We start from the raw sequence: 25,848 nt of genomic DNA on the forward strand, positions 1-25,848 counted from the left end.
AGTCTGAAGGGTCCCGACTTGAAACGTCATCATGAAGAACAAGATGCCAGTAAATTAATTGCTAAATACAGCAGAAAATATTTAGCTACTGAACACTAAATTTAATCTGACTCCTATATTTTCAAAAGGATCCTCCTTTGGAACATATACAAGCATGAACCTGAAGAAGCCTGCCCATGCCAATGGTAAAATCATTCAAAAAGTTCCTTTCATTAAGTTGGAAAGAATGCAGAAGAGATGCACCAGGATGTTACCCAGGTGGAGAAATTGAATAGGCTATGACATTTTTTCTTTGAAGTGTAGGAGGCCAAAGGGTGATCTTATTGAGATAATCTTTTTTCCCCCCAAAGGTAGAGGATTCTGAAACTGGAGACCCTAGGCTTAAGGCAAGAAGAGAATGATTTAAGAGGAACCTCAGGGGCAATTTTTTTCTCTCAGAGGGTAGTCTGTATATGATACAATTGCCATAGGAAATTATAGAAGTGGACAAAATCAAAATCACAATCATCTACCTCTTTGATGACCCTTGGACTATCCTTGATCGGACTTTGCTGACTTTACCTTGCACTAAACGTTGTTCCCTTACGTATCTATCCATTGTAAATGGGTCGATTGTAATCATGTATTGTCTATCTGCTGACTGGTTAACACACAACAAAAATCTTTTTACTGTACCTCTGTATACTTGACGTCACTGCTTTCTCGTATAATCGTCTTTAAAGAATATCAAATGAATTTAGAAAGTTTCTAGCAATTGCCTACAATTGGTTGTGAAGTTAACTAACTTTCAAAATCAATCACAAACATGCAAAATAAAAATATTTAAATTGTTGAGAATGCATCAATGCATCCCAGTAAATTGAGTAAAGGTCCATCACTGATTTGCATGACACCCTTGGTTCCAGAGCCTTGCTGGATTATCCGTTTTGCCGGTTCAGAGGTTGCAGCCTCAGAGGAGTTGAACGGGTACAGGGACAGTCGGCCGAGATACCGGCCTGCACAGTCCGCTATGGGAACGGATCTGCCAGCTCCTTCAGGGCCAGCGTTCCAGCCGCAGGGGGCAAATCGACCTGCCGATTGACCACAGAAGACACGAGGTCAAGATCGGCACCACATTTTCGGGGAGACCTCTGGGGGGGGGGGGGGGGGGCGGTGAATTTCAAGGATCCTCGTAATTTTGTCCGGTTTAAAAGGAGGTGCTGGACCACCAGTTGCTGGAAAATTAGTGGTGGAGCTGTATATACTGAATAAACTCAAAGTTCATAATTGCAGTCAACTCGGGCAAAAGATTAGAAATGTCACCAACAGAAATGGAGATCAATAACAAATTCTGAAGAAGGGTCTCGACCCGAAACGTCACCCATTCCTTCTCTCCTGAGATGCTGCCTGACCTGCTGAGTTACTCCAGCATTTTGTGAATAAATACCTTCGATTTGTACCAGCATCTGCAGTTATTTTCTTACAATAACAAAAGGAGTTTTTTTTCACCCCATGAAGAATTTTGAGTAGGTTTTTGGAAAGCAAAATACCACCTGGAGCTATGTTGGATATTAATTACAGATCCATGTTATTTAACACTGTAATTCTCCTAAGGCAATAAACATTGTTGCTACAGGAAAAACCTACCACCAAGTCTGAAGAGTTTAAATGGTAGTACAAAAATTTAAAAAACATGAATCTCTGTGGTAATAACTAGAACAAAGTGAATATCAGATTAATGAATAGAATAATTCAAGATGTTTTAAGTTTTGTTTTTATGATTTAAATAAAGCAAATCACAATATAGCAATCAGCATAAATTATTCAAAGGTTGTTTAAATACAAGTAGGTTTTTGTCACTATAATGTTCTTCTGAAACTCTGATGATCAAATGCTTCTGTTGCTATGCTTGCATATTGTTTCCTCAGATATAACTTGGATTTTTTTTTAAACTTTCATTACATCAGAATGCCATAAAGCAGTCCACATCCAATTAATTATTGTTTCCATAAACAGCCAATGAGTTGAATGAACACTTCATCTTTTGCTGGAGCTATTGATGAAGGAAGAAAGTTGTTGAGAACATTACAACAACTTCAAACACTACTTCAAATGATTCCATGATATGTTTCACAACCACCGAAAAAAAAATATATGGTTCTTGGTGTAACACCTCATTTGAAAGATCACATCTCCATGGTGACCCAAAGCCTGGACAGATAGTTGAATCACAAACATTGGATTGATTACCGCATGACAATGCAGTTCCTTTAGTTAAAAGAATAAGGGCATATCACTGTTGCAATCTTGTCTTCATTTGACAATTTTGATATAGAAAAAAGCATTATGGAAATTAAAATAAATAGACAGACAATAGATAGATGTCGACTTTTTGAATGGAATCGGTTTAATGTATAATTACAAGCTATTTTGTTTTTTTGGACATTTGTCATACAAAGGATCTGTAACTCTTTTCACAGATACTGCATGACCCACTGAGTGTTTGGCATTTTCTCTTCCTGTTCTATGCAGCTCCTATTTCATTGAAGTTCATCCCAATTTATTTTATATTATAAAATTTTAATTAGTTGAAATAGATGTGGGACTATGTGAATGTGGTAAATTTTTATTCCGTGTGGGTAGATACAAATATTTATGGTACAAGGCACGAGGATCAAGCAGGGTATTTTTCATCTGGGATGATTTTTTGTAGACTCCTTCCTCTAATCCTTCCTCCGGTCCAATTACGTAAAAGAGTTTCACTGATATATGACTGCAATATTGTGTGAAGGGCAAATAGTTAGCACAATAGTATCTTTCATGTAAATTGACCCAAAAATGTTCATATGAATTTTCAATTCAAAATTAAACCTTGACGTAGTGAAGTAGTAAGATTATTGGATTTACTTGACCAACTGTCCTCTTAAGCAATTGCCTTATGGATCAGCGAAATCATTTTCGCTTGCAGTGGAGGGACATTGAGCTCGCAGAGTGAATCACCCAATTTCTCTCACAAATATGCAATTCAGTTTGGACCAACTTTTAAAATTTGTCTTGTATGGCATCTGAAATAATGTAACCTGATAGCTCTCTATGAAGTGAATTTTGCACCACAGGTAGGTACTGTAACTAAAGCAAACAAAAACAAATGCATCATTAAAATTAACTCTATGCATACCATCACCAGTTGTAGCATAGACCAACTATGTGTTATATTCAAAATAAACTTTATAAAACAGATAAAATACTCTTTTTTTCCTCATTTTTTCCTTGAAAATTGGTCAAGAGGTCTACATTTCATAATTCCAATATTCCCATCACTAAGACCTCAATTATTCCTCTTGCACTGCCACGTGGATGGATGTTCATCCTGCAGATTTTTGAATTTCTTTCCATTGCGGAGCCACCAGGCGAATCCAAAAAGAATGCAGAATACAGATTCTACATAGTAGCCATCCGTTACAGTTGTACAAGAACCACCAGATTTAACACAAAGCTGTATGGGAACGAAAGAAAGAAGTTGGAAAATGAATGTTTCAATTTTAATCCAAAAGATCTGATTTGTTGTGATCAAGCATGAAAAGAACCCCACCCTTACAATCCCACAGATCACACATCCACATCTCTAGTAAATGAAAACTCACCTCAGAATCTATTGCCGATCTACAGCTTTGTTCAGGTACACCTATACACTTCTTGATAGTGAGTGGATCCACCAACCAAAGAGCTAATGTAGCCGGCCAGTTTCCAGCAAGGTTAGAGATGGTATTCAATAAAGTCATGTATGTTCCTCCAATCGAAGGATCACTAATTTTAGCATTAAATGCCATAACAGCTACATACATGCCATAGACAGCCACCTGAAAGGGGAGAATATTTAATAGCGATACAGTTGATCAATGCTGTAGGCAATGCAATTTCAAACAAATGGTCTTTTAACACTTAAACAACAAAAAAACAACCTTACTGGCATTTCTGCTACAACGTGCATTTCCAAAAAGCGAATTAGATAGAACATGATTGATGAATTATGATACGGTCTTTGTATTATGCAGAACTATTTAAAAGTTACTTTGGAAATTGACAAGCAGAAAAAAGCTGTCTTGGAAAAAGTCTAGGACATTTTTTTTTTCATGTAACCTCCTTGCAGTAATCAGACACCATGATCTCTTAAGAACACAGCCTGTCTGTTTCAGACAGTCAATTCAGATGGGCACTGAATTGAAAAGCAATTGCTTCTATTGACAGTTCTGCAAATGATATTCCATTAAACACTGTAAAATAACGCCTTTTGTATTAACTAATAAACCTATAGTTATTAAACATTTAAAAAAATACTGTGGGTAAAAAAACCTAATTGCAATTCTGAAATTCCCTTGCCACTGACCCCCTTTCCCCTTCGTTGACAATTATTTTTAAAGCAACTGTTAATAAACGCAACACATAGGATAAACAAAAGGGAGAATGTATTGTAAGCGAGCACGGTGGAAAAGATTCAACCGTGCGCAAATATCTTTATTAAGATTTGAATGTGTTAATTACTAATCCAATAAATCTAAGATTTAACAACTGGTGACATTCAAAGAATGCCAGAATTTGGAGATATATAATAAAATTATGGCGCCTGAATAAAATGGAAGAAGCCAAATAACAGTAAAACAAAATCTAATGCAAATCTGAGGAACTTAAAAGGAATTAAAAGATTAAAAGATAAATTTAGGCCTAATACAAGAAAGTCTATTTTTCAGAAAGAATGATTAACGTTTGGAAAGGATTTGTGTAGAAAGGTGACAATTTTAAAATAATTTAAAAGATTAAAAAATACCTACAGCGATTTTTCAATCATGACCTTCCAAATAATAATGCGAAAATTGAGCAAGCTATTAATGTAACTTCAAAATATCAAATGCCTCAAATATCAATGTTCATCAAATGCCTGGTACAATTTCTCACATCAATGATATGTAACTTCGCTTTTAAAATTCTCTATTCTCAGTTACAGTAATTAATAAAGATAAAACACATTTAAAACAATTGTCCTGTTTTACTCTCCAACCATCTTTTATAACCATTAAGTTTTTTTTCTATATGCTTTTTTCCCCCCCGAAAGCAAACAAGGAACTGACTTCAAAATAATATTGAATGCTACCATTTAGTGTGGAAATGCAAATGATACGTTACTAGATTCAGATATAGAAAAAAATCCTATTTTGTCTGTCAAAGAAAACCAGAATTGGAGTGGGAGCAAGTTATTTTGAGACCAGAGGCACTACCAAAGAAGAGAAAAAGAACCTGAAAAAAGGGAAAAAAGCCTGTGTATGTATATAAGGTTCTGACTAACAGCGGCAGACACATCTTAATATTATGATTGGAACAGGAAACAAACTTCAATCCTTACTTTAGAACCCAGTTCAATTTCTTTTAAAGAAAATAAATCTGGATGTTAACAATCATTTTAAAATTAAAGAAAAAGGAAAGCGATGGCTCAAGGTTGGCAACTCTAAAGTCAGTTTCCTGTGTATTATATAGTTTGTTCAAAAGCATGAATTTATAACATTTAGTTCTGTTCCTTTAGAATTCAAACGCCTTTTAAAAAAAAAAAGCATCTTAAAATACTACAAATGTTAATGTATTACACTAAACTTTTCCAATGCATTCACTCACCTGATGCAAGGCATAACTGAACAACAGCACTCCATAGTAATACATAGGAAACTCTGTGCCCTGTTTTACCATTGGAGTCCAAAAAACTAATAAAGCAAATATTATGCCCATGGCTAATCTGAGAGAGAGAGAGACACAATTAATTTTAAAATCAATGAATACACAATTAAGTTTGAAGACCAAATATAACATCTTAAAATCATATTAATATTGCCCTATTTCAGATAATAGTCAACGACTTGTCTTTGGATTCCACTTTACAATGCAAAGATAAATTATAATTCAGGTAAACAGAATCATAAACTTGGAGAAGATCATTGTATTTTGCTTATGAAATTAGGTTCCACTGAAGTTAATGATATTGAATTTAAGAAGTGCCTTATGATGTTTAGTATTACCCATGGAGGATATCAGGTTCTTGACCCAAAACATCACCCATTCCTTCTCTCCAGAGATGCTGCCTGTCCCACTGAGTTACTCCAGCATTTTATGTCTATCTTCGGTGTGAACCAGCATCTGCAGTTCCTTCCTTAATTACATCCCAGGATTATGTTTCAATCCTTCAAAAAAAAATTTTTTACACAAACCATTTTTTAGTAGGAAAGCCAAATTCAGGTAGAGGGAAGAAAATTTGATGGAACGATCTGGGGGTAACTTGATAAGATGCCAAATTTATGCCAGTATTTTTTATTGAAAAGTAGATATGGACATTTATAATGGAATAGTTGTCATAGAATTGGAACAAAGAGGTGACTGGAACTTAAATGTTGGAGGTACCTTGCATGATATCCAAGAATTAAGTATTGTTTATGCAGCCACCTCCACCCTCCCACAATTTATTTGGGAAAAAGATAAACATTACCTGAATGGCATTGCCCAATAAAAAACATTCAGCGGTTTATGGCCAGCTGTATATTTGCTTATTGCGATGGGTAGTAAAATCTGCAGAGGAACCATAGGCACTGCAAGTATAGCCAACTGCTCTTTAGGCACTCCCATTTCAATCAACTTCAGTCCAGTCACTTCATCAGCAGCCGAGAAGCCAATCTGTAAATGTACATGTTCAATTGCTTTTATAAAAAAAATACCAGCTTTTAGATGTTTGTACATAATATTCTTTTACATAATGTGGGAATGGTTTTAATTAAAATAATGCTAAGTTATCAAAATATCTGGTTCCGAAAAAGACAATTCAAATTTCTACAGCCGAGGTAGGATCCATACCATTTTACTGCCATCACAATGAATTCCAAAACCACTCAGTTGCTCTTGCAATTGACCATTTTTTCACGCGCACGCGCACGCACACACACATTCAAACACATGCTGCCTGCAATTGAATATTTTCCACAGCAAATGTTTAGTTAATCATAAAGTTACAAAACAAAATTGAGTAGATCAGAGAAAAAAAAGATTTGTGCTTGCAGCAAAACAGATTTCACAAATCCTTTGGTTTCTATTACACAGCGCATCATAGTATATTAATATAATTTTTGTACACATATTGCAAAAATGGTTAGTTAAAACATAAAATGAGAAAAAGTAAATTAATCCCAAAAAGAGTTCTATTGCTCAAACTACTTTGGCCTACAACTCCCCATCCCGTGTACAGAATCAAATACCCAATCAGACCTATGCATTTTCTCCAGTGATGCTGCCTGACCTGCTGAGTTAATCCAGCATTTTGTGTCTTTTTTTGTAAACCTACATCTGCAGTTCTTTGTTTCTGCACTCCTTGATCAGGGTGTTAGATCAAGGATGCGAGGAAGCTCACATGTTGTATGATCACTGGCCTGGATCTACTATATTACCATCGAAGGGAATCAATCATTTTACAGTTTTACGATATCAGAAATTTGACTTATTATTTGAATGGTAAGAATAAACTTAACTCAAAAGTTTCTAACCTGCACATTTATTTTCATGCAATGCATCACAAAATACAGGGCCACATCTTCAAATTATTCTACAACTATTCCAGAGTTACTCAACTTTTGGAATTTGTTACATACTGGGATCCTGAGTGAGGATTGCTATAATGGACACCCCAGAACATTCTTCTCGGCTGGAATGTTTAATTTGATGGCGACAAAAAAAAAGGGTTTAATATCAGCATTCTCTGAGGAGTAATTCACAAGTTTTCCCTCTCATATGTTTACTTAAGTCTTCCATAAATGCATCTGTACTATTTATCCCACTGCTCATTGTTATAACAACTTCTGTATTCTCTGGATAGCACAGAGCTAACTGGAATGCAATATATTAAAAAAATAAACATCAAATTACAATGGCTCGATATTACATTTATCATGGTTTGTATGATTGTACGTACTCAATACCAATAAAATTGAAAAAACATTGCTTTGTGATTTTGCTCAACATTAATACTGTATTTAATTCCCCACACATGGTATTGCAGACAGTTTAATTGAGTGAAATTAAGAATGCATTAAAAGTAGATCATTTTTATCTTGAAAAAAGATACCGCTTAATAACAGTATAACAGTATAACAGTATAACAGAGCTTTATTTGTCGTTCGGTACCGAAGTACCGAACGAAACTACATAGCAGTCATAGAAAAAAAAAAGAACACAAGACACATAACCCCAACACAAACGTCCATCACAGTGACTCCAAACACCCCCTCACTGTGATGGAGGCAACAAAACTTCCCCTCTCTTCCCCACGCCCACGGACAGACAGCTCGTCCCCGACCAACCCGCACAGTCCCCGCACCGGGCGCTGAAACGTCCCGCGGCCGAACCGGGCGATGAAAGGCCCGCGACCAAGCCTTGCGCAGCTAAGTCCCGTGGTCGAGCCGCACCGGGCACTGTTAAGTCCGCAGTCCAGCGATGAAAAGCCCCGCAGTCGAGCTGCACCGGGCGGTGTTCAGCTCCGCAGCCGAGCTGCACCGGGCACTGTTAAGTCCGCAGTCGAGCCGCACCAGCGATGAAAAGCCCCGCAGCCGAGCTGCACCGGGATGTTAAGCCCCGTAGCCGAGCTGCACCGGGCACTGTTGAGTCCAGCGGCCAAGCCGCAGCGGGATGTAAAGTCCAGCGGCCGAGCCGCACCGGGGTGTAAAGTCCAGCGGCCGAGCCGCAGCGGGTGATGTTAGGCCCCGCAGCCGAGCCGCAGCCCGCGCCGTGAGGAAGAGAAAAGCCCCCCCCCCTCCCACACCCACACCCACCCCCACCCCCACCACCCCCTCCCACACATACACAACCAAAAAAATATACAAAAACCATCCCAACACCGACACTCAACAAAAAAAAGACGGACAGACTGCTAGTCAGCCGCTGCCGTTAGGCGCCGCCACGTGATCTGAAGTACAAAGGAACTTAATCGAGTTTTGGAATCTTCAATTGTATATTTAAAACTTAAATATAAATCTGTTGAGAAACTGATTTACCGGAGATACAGCAGGATACTGAAAAATATATTTAAAAAAATACTTGAGTATTTCAGCTACACCTGGAAGGCATTTCCCAATTAAGTAGGTAAAAACCATAAATCCAAAATGTCAAGCTTTATGGAATTATTATTGGAGTTTGGAGCATCTTTAGTAAAGGTTATGGCTTCAAGACTTGGTTGAATGGCAATGTACATCAAGTGATTTCCGATTTTTAAAATATTTAAACTGAAGCAATACCATAAAAGGTGAATCGATCAGCTCTTGCTCAGTAGAATTCCATCTGCTCTCTCATGTAGCAATAAATTAAGTGATATCACATAATTTTGATAAAATGTAGTTTCTGAAAGAATGATTACAAATGCAATTCATTCAGATGCAAAGATGATATTTGATCAAAACTCCAAATTAAAATTGATGATAATTATTGACTTGGTTCAAGAAATTCTTACAGTCAGAAGTCCAAGTATAAGGAGGGATTTTATGCCAGATTGGGTCTGTAATAACTGGTTAGAAAATCTATAGCAGGAAAAGAACAATGATTAGATAGGCAGCCAAGTATCCAGTGAGGAGTTTCTTAGCTTCACTGCCAAAGCCTTTCCACCATCCAAAAAACAATCTCCAATTGTCTGCAATGAAAGCAGCTCTAAAAATATTCAAAAGTCTCAATGCCATCCAAGGTACAACAACGTACTTGATTAGCACTCTATCCTCGGCATTACATAGTAACTTCATCACAAAAATGTTGTGGCCGCAATATTGATCATCGTCATGACACACTGACAACTCTTCACGGCTTCAACAGAACCTCTAAACTCACATCCATTTCTACCTACACTGGTAGCAGCTGCATGACAACATTGTCGTCCTTCAAGTTACTCATTATCCTGACTTGAAAATATGCCACTGTTCCTTCATTGTCACGGGTCGACTCTGAAACTCTTTGCCGAACAGCACTGTTGGAGTACCTTCACCATGTGCTAAGAACCAGAGAATTAACAAATAAAGTCACAACATGCAATGGTATAAAGCCCTGTAACTATGTCCCATTTGCCTGCAATGGGCCATATCCCTCTAAACCTTTCCTATCCACCTATCTGTCCAAATATCTTTTAAATGCTGCCGCAACTACCTCCTCTGGCAGCGCATTCCATATGCCCACCACCCTCGTGAAAAGGTTGCCCCTCTGGTTCCTATTAAATATCTCTCCTCTCAGCTTAAATCTGGTGTTAGATTTCCCTCTCCAGAGAAAAAGGCTGCATTTGCCCTATCAATTCCCCATATGTTTTTATATACCTCTGTAAGATTACCCCTTAGCCTCCTGCGCTCCAAGGAATAAAGTCCTAGCTCACCCAATTGTTTCCTAGAGCTCATGCCCTCAAGTTCTGGCAACATCTTCGTAAATTTTCTCTGCATTCTCTCCAGCTTTGGAAAATTTCCCTAAAATTGGTGAACCTGTCAGAAAAGATGGCAGAGTTTTGAACACAAATAATGTTCAATAAATTTTGGGAAATCCAAATCAAACCAAAACTTGGCTTTGATCCAAATGGTATTAATTACCAACACAAGCTTCCAAAATTTGTGCTCATTTGCAAGCCTTTGAGGAGGCTCTAAAAATTAAGCTATTTCTATAAGGTACAAGGGCAAATCTTGAAAACATTGGATTTTTAAAATATACCAAGAAACTGGCTACCATACACCAATGTTAATTGCAAACGGCCCAGTATATTTGTTCAAAATTGATTTACTCATGCAGCGGAATGATCAAAATTCTATTTTGTGATAAACCCATTATTTTAATTTTGGCAAGTTGAAAGGACGGCATTTATTAACCATCCCTAATTGCCCTATAAACATCATACTGCTCAAATATTTCAAGGAATATTTCTTAAAAATACAACTTTCTCAGTTTCATAGGAAAGACTGCTGCGTTTAACAGGTTTAACTTTCTTTTTGATTTTCGCTTCTAATATTGAAATCAGAAGCAATTAATAAAAAGGTATTATATACTGTGATTTCTAATTGACCTTAAGGTACAGCATTGTTTCCAAGTTACTTTTAAAACACTTAAGTTAAATTATCTTACTTTTGATGTTAGTAGAAGGAAGCAGAAATTTAAGATAGCAGGCATCCTTATTATACAGATGAGCGACTTGTAAGTTTCCTTGATTCCTTGCTGAGCAGCATGATGCAACGCCGTTTGTCCACTGTTTTCCTTTTTAAGAACCATAAGCAAAGTTGTTGTCACCACGAAAACTATCCCCCAGAAAAACAGAAAATCTAAAAGTGGAAATTGTAAAACAATATTTGAATTGAAAAATGTGTAACTTTTTCATGGTAGATACTTGTAATAGTATGATGACCTTGTTTATATTTCAAAATCAAGCTGTCAGGTCATGGAACATTTGTTGTAAATGAGCAATTTGTGCACGTTCGAATGCAATGTCCTTTACATAGTATTACAGAAAATGACAACATTTGCAAAAGAGTTTGTTTTTAGTTCATGCCTTGTGGAAAATAAGTCTCCTGATTTGCAATTAGCTTCTGAATTGGAATGATACAATTAAGTAAGAATTGATGTTCAGCCTTACATACGAACAGTACTGCAGAGAATGAGACAATTTGGCCTAAGACGCCCGTTCTGGTTCTTTCAAACAACAAATTATGCCCTTGCTCTTTTCCTTCCAAGTACTTAGCCAATCCCCTCATGAAGCTACCACGGAATCTACATCTACCGCCATAGCAACAGCAAGCAAAGTAACCAAATCCCATCTGCTCAATGGCACTTGTTGGGATATATATAAATATATATTTTGTATAATATTTAGCCTTTACTTTAGAATCCCTTTCACTTTGTTAAATTTGTCCCCCTATCTTCAACACCATAAGCTTCTGTTGTAACCCTCTACTTCCTATCAACTACTCCAGAATTCCAGGATTCAGTTTAAAATTTCAGTAAGAAAACATCACTATACATGGTAACAAAACTATAAAATAAATGTAGATTAGAAACTATAGTTGCAAAATAATAGAAATATTTAGGAAACAAGAAATAAAATACAACTTCAGTTTGTTCTTATAAAGATCAAATAACCAATGAGAAAATGAGACAACTATGGACAAACACAACATTGTTCAGCACAATTATCCTTTGATGTTTTGAAAAATAATAATAATGTGCATTTTAAGAAAACAGAAAAAGTGAGCAAGATTTGTATTTTACCAAAATTAATTAGGCAGTTGAGACAAAAGTAAATTCATGACATTTTCAAAACTGGTTTTATAACATTATATTCCGTTGAATTACATTAAACATCTGCAGAACCTTTGCACAATGATGAACAGATGAAGTTATTTGGACCCTAAAGGCTGTTTTGACCTTCAAAGAGATTATTGCTGATCTGCAACTTAAATCCCTGTACGCATAACTTTTCCCTATATCCCCAGATTGGTTGCCAAAAATGGATCCGGTTTCAAACTAACAACTAACAAGTAATCCATTATCATCTGCAAAAATGTTCTGCATTTCTCTTCCCCAATGTACTCCATTTCCCAATTTCAACCTAAATGCCTCGTTCCTTCGACTTATCCACATTCCTAGAATCCCCAACCAGTTGAAAGAGTTTCCCTCCACCTAACCTGTCAATTCTGTTTAACATCCTGAAATGTTCAGTTATCACTTAATTCTCTAAATTTCTGGGAATATAGCCTTAGCTTATCCAATCTCAGCTCATAATTTAAATTTCGGGAACCCAGGTGCCATTCTGATAAATCTGTGCTGCACTCCATTGAAGAACAATAAATTTCCCAGAATTGTTTACAGTATTGCAGGTGTATTCCAGGGCTTTATATCGCAGTGACACAACTTCTTTCCCATACCAAACATCATCTTTGTTTGTAATTGTCCATGTCATTTTAATGAGCTATATTTCTAGATCCAAAATACTTTGACTTCTGCTACTTTTAACTTGAGACCATTTAGTAAGATGGTTTTATCTTGGGGTCTGTAGGAGCCATTTACGCTTAAATTAGTTACTGTTATTACATTATGGTCATGTTTAATATTTCTTGTTTCTATCTGTCTGTAATTTGGAAGGTGGGATTTGATACATAGAGGGGCGTGTCTACATCTGAGGAGGCTAGCGTAGCCAGAGATTGGGGGTCAGTTTAGTCTCAGAGGATGGAGAGAAAATATTTTTTTACCACACAGTAACGACCACACTGTAACAACCACACGGTAATGACTGTGTTGTTTAAAGAAGAAACAGTTGATAAGAACGATAAGCTATGAATTATTCTTTTGATTAGTGCTACTTTAATAAAGACTAATTAATCAAGAAACAGCATTTGGAAGATTCGTTTTTGCTATCTTAGAGTGCAGCGTAAGCTATATCTCCACCACATCCCCAAGCAGTAATGGCTATCCAAGTTGGACTTTGAGACCCCAAAATCCATTTTGCTTAATTGTATATTTTCTTTTAAGTTCGAAACAAAGAACGCTGGAAATTTTCAGCATGTCAAGCAGCATCAATGGAGAGCTCTTCCTTGCCACTAATATCGGCTGATTTACTGAATAGATCCAATGCTCTTGGTTTCTATTTCAGATTTACAGCATGTTTGGATTATTGGATTTTTTTTCCTTCAAACTTACTTGAGAGAAAATGTGGGTGTTACTAGAAAGTTCACGATTGTTTCATATTCATATTGTTCATATTGTTTCTAACCTCGCCTTCAGCTGAGTGACTTGTTCAGGGTCAATCACGTAATTGAGTCTGATGTCACTAATCAGCCTGATTGGGCAAAGATGGCAGATATCCTCCAAGGACATTAGTTGGGTAGATGGGCTTTCACAGTAATTCAGTGGCTTCAAGACAACCATTCTTTCCTACCAGCTTTTAATTCTAGATTTAGTTTATGACTAGAATTTAGGTTGCCAGTTACTGCAGTCGAGTATCAGGCCTCTGCATTCTATGTAGCTTCCTTTCCCACTATTAAGTCCTTTAGAAATACAACATTTCTACAAATCATATGCTGCTAATTTGAATGCTTGCCTATTTTTCTAATTCATAGTCTCCTGTTCAGTAAACTTTATTAAATGGCTTCTTTAAATCCATGCACATTTTCTTGACCACTACTTTAGTTTAGTTTTCAAAAGATTCTAATAGATTTGTCAGGCATGACATATCTTTGGAAATGCAAGTTAACCTCATGATATTACATATTGATTCTGAATATACTTTGTTTACAAAATTATTAAGGCTTGCATAACACTAGACCAATTTTTTGTTAATCAACTGAATATAGGATAATAAATAAGTTTATTAATATACTGGATTGCAGACAAACTCAATGGTGCAGAGACAGGGACTGAAGTCACCACAGGGAAATAAAGTTATGCTCCTACACCCTCAACTAAGACAGGCAAGGGTCCTTTAATCTCCAGGCTCAGATGTCTGACTGGGCAGTTTTGGGAGCTCAGTGCAGGTAGAAGAGGCAGGTAAATATTTGAATGGAAAGAATTTGTCACGGGGAGATGGCAAAAGTCTGGGCCTGCTCTTTCAGAGAACCTGTTCCAAATGCCATAGATTTACATGATTCACTGCTAATCTGGGTGAATAGAAAAGTGAAAATCTATTAAAGATTCCAAACACACCAAGTAGAGGGTTGAGTGATATAGTTGGAGCTAGTCCTGTCATTGTAGTTAGAGTAGTGCTCTATGGTGTAGGTTATTGAAGGAGTACATCCTCCAATTTAGTGAGGATAACTTTGTAGATGGTACAAATGATTTTACATTGAACCAATGAGAAACTAATGTTAGCAAAACAGGACATACCTAGTATTCCCCATTTTCAAACTACAATATTGTTGCAAGCCACAAATCCTACCTTTGATTCTGCAGCAACTGCTGCCACCTAATGGTTTTATATTCAAATTGCATGCAGATTGTGCCATTGATTCTGACAAGACACAAGGAACTGCAGATGCTGGTTCACAAAAAGAGACACAAAGTGCTGGAGTAACTCAGCCGGTCAGGCAGCATCTCTGGAGAACATTTATAGGTGATGTTTTGGATCGCGACCCTTCTTCAGAATGAAGATGAGTCCTGATCCAAAATGTTACCTATCCAATGTTATCTCGAGAAGATCATGATAAAATGACTGCCAGAATCATGTATAAAAAAAAGACACAAAGGTCAATAATGGTGCTGCCTGGAAGAATGAAAGATAATGTAGAAAGTGCTTTTGTAAAACATTTTGTTAAAGAAAATGCTGGAGTTTTCACTGTATTTTGAATTGTAGCATTGCAATACCAGTTCTAGTGTAAATGCCTCCCAAAAAATAAACATGCAAATTGAACGGTAAACATTCAGCACTTTACCTGCTAAGGTGACCATTCCAGTTGGTTGAGATTGGGTGCGTAGATACTTGTTGCAGAACTCAGCTGATTCCAGTGCCAAAAAGAGTATATTACCCAGAAAGTATCCAGCTGTCTGTCCAACTGAATTGCAAGTAGATGCAAGTCCCACGTTTTCCTTGGACAGCATCGTTAATGCCCAACCATCCACTGCTATATCTTGCGTAGCAGCCAGGAATCCAAACATAAAAAACACAGCTGTAAGTTTAATAATATTGGGGCTGGTGTGTTCATCACTTTTCAGTAATTCATCCACTTCAAATGACAGAAAAAACATAAAAAGGCCTAGAAAATACTGAGTTGGCACCAGCCATGACTTTCTCCGCCCAAAGCTTGGAAAATAAGCAGCATCCACTAAAGGTGCCCACAACAGTTTCAGACTGAAAGGCCAAAATACAAAGCTGTAAATAGCTTGGTCAGAATAACTAATGTTTTTGCTCTGCAGTATTAGTGGGATGCTCCCAGCCACACCAAGTGGAATTCCCTGCAAGACATAGAGGAATAAGAGTAATAAAATGTTCCCAAGATCATTTTTAAGAACTGTTTGATGATTGGATTTGGATAATCCATTGTCATAGTCATTCAAAAGGCCTTTTTTTTCATCCATTTCCAAACTAGTGTCGTGGGTAACTACTTCATTTTGCATGTGCCAGGCATCAAGCGGATTTTGAACACGTTGTCTACTGCGTTCTTTTGATACATCCGATGACGACATGTCAGATCTAAATAGCTGAGCTCAGTTCTTCAATCAGTGGACCACATTAGGGCCTAAAAGCAATAGGGCAAAAAAAGTGATAAATGGATTTATAAACTTTCAGACGATAGCAAAGTCATAATTGTCCAAAAGCGTTTTCCTAAATCAGAGATATTTTGCATTATACCCCCAAAGCATCTGTTAGAGCCATTTATGCTTAATTCAATTACTGTCGTTGTGTTGTGGCTATGTTTTAATATTTCTAGTTTATGTCCTTTTTGCCTGCTTGTGGGTGTGACTTAATGCGTAATGGGGAGTGTCTAGATGGGAGGAGGCTAGCGTGTCGACAGAGGTTGTGGGTCAGTTTAGACTCGGAGGATGGTGAGCATACAGTTCTTTACCACGCGCTCGTACCATACGCTTGTATCAGCTATATTTGTAAGAACCATACCGTAATAACTGTAAGAATTCTAGATATTGTTAGAAGAAGAAATAGTTGATAAAGTACGGAAACTGATGAATTACTCTACGATTTGTGCTACTTTAATAAAACCAATTAATGAAGAAAAGAAGTTTGGAAGATTCGTTTTGTCATATTAGGGTGCGACGTGTGCGTAAGCTATAACTACATTTCATCCCCGAGCAGTAATGGCTATCGAAGTGGGATTTCGAGATGGTATAGAAACTGCCATTACAGCATTTTTCAATTTATTTTTAAAATCTTCTAAAATTATTCAATTGCAACACAGGTTCTATTACAACATTTAAGTAACATTTTGACAGGTACATGGATAGTTTGGCCAATGGGCCTGTTTCCACACTGTATGACTCTATAACTCTCCTGCACAACCATCTAATATGCATCTACCTCAGAAAAATGTTTCAGCAGTGTCTGTGTATATATTTATTTTCTTACAACCAATCTGAGTAATGGCTTCATTCAAATAATTCGAGTAATGGCTACAATCTAATATTTTTGAAATTGAGTTGCATCGGAAGCAAAGAATCAAAGTACTTTAAAAAAAATTGTGAACAACCATAAAGTAACAATTATCATCCTTATTAAACCCTCCACATGAATGATTTTTGAGCTCATGTTAAGAGGAAAATAAAATCCAATCACCCAAATGTATTTTTTTAAAAGAGGGGAGTATAGTTGTCATTGGCAATTTTGGCTAATAGTAAAAAAATTATCTCAAATCTTTGAGCATCAAAAACCATCAGTAGTTCACGTTTTGCTGTATCATAACTTCAATAAACAAAAGCAGTTATAATTAATGAATCAATTTGCATTTTGATTGGGAATTTCCTAAATGTTAAACTGTCTGCCTTGCCCAAGATCATCAGCAGTACAGCCTCATTGCAAAGGGGCCAGCATACATCTGACAAACTGCAGCTAACCAAGGAAAACGCTAATAGGAGAATTTGCCAGACACTCTCTACATCTGCAGACAAATGTCACAAGATGCTTCAGTGTGGTTACAGACTTCATACGTAGGCAGCTGCAAAATATCCATGCAGGTGTGACTTGCACACCCTGACAATGGAGTCAGCACGGGTAAGAGGGAATGAGCAGCTTCTTCCATCAGGCAGAATAAAATGGACCCTCCCGAAATGCTCCAAGCTGTTTCTATACCCATTGGCTACCACGTGATCAAAAACCACGACAGCAAAATAGAGCTGTGCTCTTCATCCAGACGCATGATTCCAGCAAAAGATAAACCATGCAATGGCCTTTGTGTAGGAAAATAACTGCAGATGCTGGTTCACACAAGGTAGACACAAAATGTTGGAGTAACTCAGCGGGTCAGGCAGCATCTCAGGAGAGAAGGAATGGATGACGTTTCGGGTCGAGACCCTTCTTCAGACAGATGTCAGGGGAGGGGGCGGGACAAAGATAGGATGTAGTAGGACACAGGAAGACAGTGGGAGAACTGGGAAGGGGGAAGGGGAAAGAGAGGGACAGAGGAACTATGTGAAGTTGGAGAAGTCATTGTTCATACTGCTGGGGTGTAAACTGCCCAAGCGAAATATGAGATGCTGTTCCTTCAATTTGCGCTGGGCCTCACTATGACAATGGAGGAGGCCCAGGACAGAAAGGTCAGAATGGGAGTGGAAGGGGGAGGGAGTTGAAGTGCTGAGCCACCGGGAGATCAGGTTGGTTAAGGCGGACTGAGCAAAGGTGTTGAGCGAAACGATCGCCGAGCCTGTGTTTGGTCTCGACGATGTAGAGAAGTTGACATCTAGAGCAGCGGATACAATAGATGAGGTTGGAGGAGGTGCAAGTGAACCTCTGCCTCACCTGGAAAGACTGTTTGGGTCCTTGGATGGAGTCGAGGGGGGAGGTAAAGGGACAGGTGCTGCATCTCCTGCGGTTGCAGGGGAAAGTACCTGGGGAGGGGGAGGTTTGGGTGGGAAAGGATGTGTGGACCAGGGAGTTACGGAGGGAACGGTCTCTGCGGAAAGCGGAAAAGGGTGGAGATGGGAAGATGTGGCCAGTAGTGGGATCCCGTTGGAGGTGACGGAAATGTTAGAGGATAATTTGTTGTATACGATGGCTGATGGGGTGGAAGGCGAGGACAAGGGGGACTCTTTCCTTGTGACGAATGGGGAGAGGGGGAGCAAGAGGGGAGCTGCAGGATATAGAGACCCTGGTGAAAGCCTCATCTATAATGGAAGAGGGGAACCCTCATTTCCTAAAGAACGAGCACATCTCTAATGCCCGAGTATGAAACACCTCATCCTGGACGCAGATGCGGCGTAGACAGAGGAATTGGGAGTAGGGGATAGACTTTTTACGGGAAACAGGGTGGGAAGAAGTGTAGTCGAGATAGCTGTGGGAGTCAGTAGGTTTGTAGCAGATGTCAGTCACTAGGATGGAGATGGTGAGATCCAGAAACGGTAGGAAGATGTCAGAGATGGTCCGTATATTTAAGAGCAGGATGGAAATTAGTGGTGAAATGTATGAAGTCAGTGAGTTCTGCATGGGTACAAGAGGTAGCACCAATGCAGTCGTCAATGTAGCAGAGGTAGAGTTCGGGGATGGGGCCAGTGTACGCCTGGAACAGGGATTGTTCGACGTACCCGACAAAGAGGCAGGCATAGCTAGGGCCCGTGCGAGTGCCCATAGCTATGCCTCAGATTTGGAGGAAGTGGGAGGAGTCAAAGGAGAAGTTGTTGAGGTTAAGAACCAGCTCTGCTAGGCGGAGGAGAGTATTGGTAGATGGATGGTGGCTGGTTCTGCGGTCGAGGAAGAAACGGAGGGCTTCAAGACCATTCCGGTGGGGGATGGAGGTGTAGAGTGACTGGACATCCATGGTGAAGATGAGGGAGTGGGGGCCTGGAAACCGAAAGTTATTGAGGAGACGGAGGGCATGTGAGGTGTCTTGGAACAGGTCTTTGATCCTCCAATGGCCTTTGATCAGCTTAATGCAGATGAACCATGCCTTGGGATCTTGCCAAAGCCGATGTGAGTTTTCCATTCTGCTCATCCATGAAAAGACATGACTTTGATGGGGGGGGGACGGGACACAAGGAGAGGAAAATACATCTAGACAATGAATTACAAAGACAAAATGCATTTATCAAAGTAGCCAAAACCAAACGCTGGCCCTTTCTTTCTTACTTTACATTGGTCTCTGGCAGGGCTCACTGGTGGCAAATGGCTGTTGTTTCCTTCCTCTAAATACAGTGACGTAGAGAAATTCCTGTTTCCATTCAGAGAAGAAAATCAATCTGAAAGTCAAACCAAGGTAATGGTCAGTCAGGTTTTAGGCTTTATTATTTGAGTGCATCAGAAGAATAAGTAAGAAATGGACCAAAAACCTAAGATCCTAAATATGAGAAGAAGTTTATTTCAATGTTATGACAGGACATGGCAAAAATAGACTGCGCACAGCTACTTACAAATACATTTACATTCAATAAATACAAGTCATTTAAAAATGTAACAGTGGGAATGAAAGAAAAGGACACAAAGTCTAAGGAAAGACACAAAGTACTGGAGTAACTCAGCGGGTCAGGTAGCATCTCTGGGAAACATTGATAGGTGACGTTTCAGGTCGGGACCCTTCTTCAGACCGGCATTTCGGGTCCCAACCCAAAATGTCACCTATCCACGTTCTCCAGAGATACTGTAGATAAATGTGGAACATCTGTATAATCCATGCCACACCTACCAAGATGCCCACTTCTTGGTAAACAACGCAGCCTGGAAGATCTAGCAGTGGCAAAAGAGAAGGCTGTCCACTGTGCAAGAGCCTGGCCAAACATTTGAAACATAGATGGACTGTCTGACCCGCTGAGTTACTCCAGCACTTTGTGTCTTTTTTGGTAAACCAGCATCTCCGAGTCCAAGGAACCCTGGACAAAAAGATATCAAGCTCAAATTCATAGTAGCTCGTTTTCACTAACACACAGCTAACAATGGCCTGTTTCCTTTATCACCATTACTTTTTTGCATATCTTTAATTCAATTGTTCTATATCTCTCTACATCACCATTTATATCTCTCGTTTCCCTTTCCCCCAACTCTCAGTCTGAAGAAGGGTCTCGAACCAAAACGTCACTTATTCCATTTCTCCAGAGATGCTTTCTGACCCGCTGAGTTACTCCAGCTTTTTATGTCTATCTAAGAAATATCAAGGACTAGATTACAATAAAGGAATCATACAGCAACTATAGAAAACTGGAAATAGAGGAAGATAGACATAAAATGCTGGAGTAACTCAGCGGGTCAGGCAACATCTCTGGAGTGGAATGGGTGACGTTTCGGGATGAGATCCTTCTTTAGACTGAGGAACGCCATTTGGCATATGATACAGGAGAGATTTTTTAATGTTATTTTCATTTGTATGCAAAAGTGTATTCTGTTTACTTGATGGGAAAGTTTTGCTTGTGTGTGGTACTTCATATAGCCATGTAATACATAATATAAACATAGTTTCAGACTTTCTTCAACTGTTGTAAAATTAAAATTTGTATTTGATTTTTACCCATAATTGGACACGAAAATGTGACATTTTTTACACATCATAACTTATGTGAAAATATATACCTATCGTAATGGCCTACATTTGTCTAGACACATTTTTTTTGAGGACCTTTCATATGCCTTTCCAAACCCGACTTTGCTTGGAGAAATTAGTTGCACATATTCATGTGGGAGAGTCAAAAATATCATGCTCATGTACGTAACTTATCGTGTCCTGAGAGTTACGTACTCTCAGGACGTAACTGAGAGATGCAGGTGCCGTTGGAAATCATGAAAAGTGAATATTTTTCGGATCGATATTCATTTGTTTCTATGATGCTCAAGCCAAGTAAAAAAGAAAATGTCCAAAAATTCTTAACTCAACATACTTTAAAGCAAAGGAGACATACTGTGCTTACTTTGTTCTCCGTGTCCAAATCGTTACGCACATAAGCAGGCATCATTAACCCGCTGTTTTCATGTCTGGTGGATCTGTCAACTTATAAAAACATTTACATTCCCGTCATGAAAGAACCCGTGGGTAAGTGTAGTTTGTCAGTTTTATGCTGATGGTGCTGCAGCTTCGTGTCTTCGGAGCGTCTGCTGGTTACGTACAGGAGACGTTCAATTGTCCAGCGCTATCTTCCTAATGAAAGCATTTACGCAGCCCATCGGACACCATCCTGTCGGCGTTTTGAAAGGTAAGATTTTGTTTGTATTTTAAATGTATTTTGGGGGAAATACTAGCCAAGTCAGGTCGAGATTACAGCGTCTTCTGAAACATCGCAAAAATTCCCACGCTGTCAATGCTCCGGGAATTAACCTAGTGAACCTAGGCTGCATGCCCTCAATAGCAAGAATATCCTTCCTCAAATTTGGAGACCAAAACTGCACACAGTACTCCAGGTGCGGTCTCACCAGGGCCCGGTACAACTGTAGAAGGACCTCTTTGCTCCTATACTCAACTCCTCTTGTTATGAAGACCAACATTCCATTGGCTTTCTTCACTGCCTGCTGTACCTGCATGCTTCCTTTCAGTGACTGATGCACTAGGACACCCAGATCTCGTTGAACATCCCCTCTTCCTAACTTGACACCATTCAGATAATAATCTGCCTTTCTATTCTTACTTCCAAAGTGAATAACCTCACACTTATCTACATTAAACTGCATCTGCCATGTATCCGCCCACTCACACAACCTGTCCAAGTCACCCTGCAGCCTTATTGCATCTTCCTCACAATTCACACTACCCCCCAGCTTAGTATCATCTGCAAATTTGCTAATGGTACTTTTAATCCCTTCATCTAAGTCATTAATGTATAATGTATAACGTCATAAGGAAGAGGAGTAGAATTAGGCCATTCGGCCCATCAAGTCTACACCGCCATGCTTCTCCGGCGTCCTAATTTTCGCTGAAATCACTGACAAGTCGGTAAGTACTTGAGAGTTTTGAACTATAACACCTTGTATGGGTTACTTAAGAAACAAGCTTCACTGTAAGAAGGAATAAACCAGATTTACTTCCAGTTTACTAATAGCTGTATTAAAAATAATAATTTTAAAGGTGGTTGCGTGGATTTTTGTGAAACGTGTGTGGGCATTCATTGAAAATGTAAGGGAGATGCATATCTGGTTTCTGGGTTGAATATCTGGGTTTGGAGCCCACTTTACATGTAATGGCGGAGGCCAAAAACATCGCAAAAATTCCTGCGCTGTCAAACTGTCGCCTCCAATCTACCCGTCAAATGTCCTGACGGTAAATAAATTGGTTTACTGTCCAATTTCATTGTGGACCGCCACAGATAGGATGTATAACTACACTTTAATGAATTAGAAAAATAGAAGTTCTACCTTTGCAATCAAATGTCATTGAGACACCGTGTTACGTACGTTAACACTTGTGTGGTAAATTTTAAATTACCTGAAAAAACTACTGTGTTTGCGTTGGTTTTTACAACAATTAATTTTTGGGTGTCTATGTCATGCTTCTATGTCCCAGTACCATATTTATACATATATAGAAAATGTATTAGCATACTTAAAAACAAAATTAGGGCACAAAATATCATTGACAGACAGATGAAGTCATATACAAGTAAGGGCAAAAGGGAAGGGCATTATGGACAATCCGAGCATGAAGGCAGAGGCCACAGGTGAGATCTTAAATGAAGATTTCTTGTGTTTTCCCCAAGCAGAAGGACATCATAGTTGAAAATGGAGACCATAACATTCATGAACAAGTTACCATGAAAACTGGTATATTTATATTATTTCTTACATTATGTCTAGCATTATTTTCAGTTTGTTTTTATGCAGCAACTTCTCCAAATACTAGCACACACACTTCCTGTATTATCCTTGATGCACATTCAGTAAATTAATTGCCTTTTGAAAGTCATACAATACTGCCATTACACAAGTCTTTACTTCCTTAACATAAAGCCTATTCACGATTATCATTGTTTCAGTGAGGCTAACATAATCAGAGCCAGAACTATAATTTAGTTTTAGGGTTCAGGCATTATTATGTGATTAGTGTAGGAAAATAACTGCAGATGCTGGTACAAATCGAAGGTATCACAAAATGCTGGAGTAACTCAGCAGGTCAAACAGCATCTAGGTGAGAGGGGATTTCCTCTCTCCTAGATGCTGCCTGACCTGCTGAGTTACTCCAGCATTTTGTGATACCTTCGATTATGTGATTAGGACTTATAGCCACAAGAATCTTATGATTAAATCAGATGAATTGCTCAATAAATTGCACTAGTACTTTAAAGTACTTTGTTACCCATTAATTAGTAAACGTAATGACTAGGGAAAGTTTAGGTTTATTATTATCACATGTACCTAGGTACAGTAAAACACTTTGGACAGCATGCCCCCCAATCAAATCAGATAATACTACACATAAATCCAATCAAACCGAACTCAAGTACCATAGGTAGAGCTAAGGAAAGGATACAGAGTGTAAAATATAGTTCTCGGCATTGTAGTGCATCATTTCCATTGACAGAGTCATCAATGGGGGAGAGGTGAATCAGACAGTACCCTAGCTCATGGACAGACAGACTGTTCAGAAGCCTTACAACAGAAGAAAATAAGTTGTTCCCGAGTCCTATTCCTAAATCACATAATTGTCCTCTCACATAATAAACCTGAACCCTTAAATAAATTTGTTTTAGCTGACTACATTTGCCTCAGTGAAACAATAGTGTTAGTTTTTGTACCCTTCCATATCTGGTTTCTCTCGCAGTCTGAAGAAGGGTCTCGACCCGAAATCTTATGTTGAAAGACTGGAGCGACTAGGCTTGTATACACTGGGATTTAGAAGGATGAGAGGGGATCTTATCGAAACGTATAAGATTATTAAGGGTTGGACACGTTAGAGGCAGGAAACATGTTCCCAATGTTGGGGGAGTCCAGAACCAGGGGCCACAGTTTAAGAATAAGAGGTAGGCCATTTAGAACTGAGATGAGGAAAAACTTTTTCAGTCAGAGAGTTGTGAATCTGTGGAATTCTGTGCCTCAGAAGGCAGTGGAGGCCAATTCTCTGAATGCATTCAAGAGAGAGCTAGATAGAGCTCTTAAGGATAGCGGAGTCAGGGGGTATGGGGAGAAGGCAGGAACGGGGTACTGATTGAGAATGATCAGCCATGATCACATTGAATGGCGGTGCTGACTCGAAGGGCCGAATGGCCTCCTCCTGCACCTATTGTCTATCTTTTTAATAATATTAGTGAATAGGCTTATGTTAAACGGAAATAAAGACTAGGGTAGTGGCAGTATTGTATAGTTTTCAAACGAGTAATTGATGCACTGAATGTGCAGGCCTCGGCGGAATGTCCACCTCTTGGTAAAATGTATGTGTGGTTAAGATGCACAACATTAATCCGTGTGATGTTATTCTGAAGAAGGGTCTCGACCTGAAACGTCACCCATTCCTTCTCTCCCGAGATGCTGCCTGACCCGCTGAGTTACTCCAGCATTTTGTGAATAAATACCTTCGATTTGTACCAGCATCTGCAGTTATTTTCTTACATTATTCTGACTGTGTGATTTGGCAGTTTCATTCACGAAACGGCGAAAGGGAAGAGACCGAGAGACCCGGCCCGGCCCGGCCCGACATGCGGGGCAGGCAGGCAGGCAGCACCCGACATGGGGAGAAGGAATGGGTGAGCTGTCGGGTCTACACCCTTCTTCAGACGTGTCCCACCCGGCGGTGTGGGTCGGGTCGGGTCGGGTCGGGACAGTCCGCCACGGTGGGCCCGGGCCCGCTTCAGCCGGAGAGAGGTCAGCTCAGCCTCAGGTCCGGCGGCGGCGGCGGCGTTATAAGGAGAGAGACCGGCTGTCGGTGAAGGCCAGACCAGGCCAGGCCAGGCGGCTGGGTCTCTCTGCCGCCCCGGTACCACACACACACCGCCGGCACCTCAGGTCGCTGCCGCTGCCGCCGCCGGGAACCCCCTGCCCTCGGGGGGTGGAGTGGAGTGGGGTGGGGGGCGATACGCGACCGGCTGCTTTAACCTTCCCCTCCCTCCCTCCCTCCCTCCATCCCTCCACAAGCGGCCTGAGCCTAGGCCCGGCGAGCACCGTCCTCACCTGACGCCGGCCGTCCGTCAGTCAGTCAGTCAGTCCCCGTCCCCGCTGCGGGCGCGCGCTGCGCGGCCCCGACACCCATCTTGTCCCTTGTCCCCTCCCCCCGCGCGCGGCCCCGA

General features: G+C 39.5%; 1 protein-coding gene across 2 annotated transcripts; it reads right to left on the minus strand.

Annotated features, from left to right (window-relative positions):
* Positions 1 to 1,755: 1,755 nt before the first annotated feature.
* Positions 1,756 to 25,822, minus strand: slc33a1 (solute carrier family 33 member 1). 2 transcript variants are annotated; one of them, XM_078410973.1, is made up of 8 exons: positions 25,733 to 25,822; positions 19,787 to 19,896; positions 15,432 to 16,235; positions 11,140 to 11,333; positions 6,506 to 6,690; positions 5,644 to 5,761; positions 3,624 to 3,839; positions 1,756 to 3,475 (listed from the first exon to the last, which is right to left on the minus strand). In XM_078410973.1, the coding sequence occupies exons 3-8, from the start codon at positions 16,180 to 16,182 to the stop codon at positions 3,308 to 3,310; spliced, it is 1,632 nt and encodes a 543-aa protein (XP_078267099.1). In that variant the 5' UTR covers positions 16,183 to 16,235; positions 19,787 to 19,896; positions 25,733 to 25,822; the 3' UTR covers positions 1,756 to 3,307. The 2 variants fall into 2 exon arrangements, with proteins under 2 accessions (XP_078267099.1, XP_078267100.1); XM_078410974.1 differs by lacking the exon at positions 25,733 to 25,822 and adding an exon at positions 21,553 to 21,949.
* Between the last annotated feature and the right edge of the window lie 26 nt (positions 25,823 to 25,848).

This window comes from Rhinoraja longicauda, chromosome 13, assembly GCF_053455715.1.
Source record: "Rhinoraja longicauda isolate Sanriku21f chromosome 13, sRhiLon1.1, whole genome shotgun sequence".
Lineage (NCBI taxonomy): Eukaryota > Metazoa > Chordata > Chondrichthyes > Rajiformes > Arhynchobatidae > Rhinoraja > Rhinoraja longicauda.

Excerpts from the sequence above, each read along its gene's own strand:
- slc33a1 (XM_078410973.1), bottom strand. The coding sequence starts at position 16,182 with ATGTCGTCATCGGATGTATCAAAAGAACGCAGTAGACAACGTGTTCAA. Across the intron at positions 11,334-15,431 it reads TGGAATGGTCACCTTAGCAG|ATTTTCTGTTTTTCTGGGGG; the intron begins GTAAAGTGCTGA and ends TTCCACTTTTAG. Across the intron at positions 3,840-5,643 it reads TCAGTTATGCCTTGCATCAG|GTGGCTGTCTATGGCATGTA; the intron begins GTGAGTGAATGC and ends CTCCCCTTTCAG.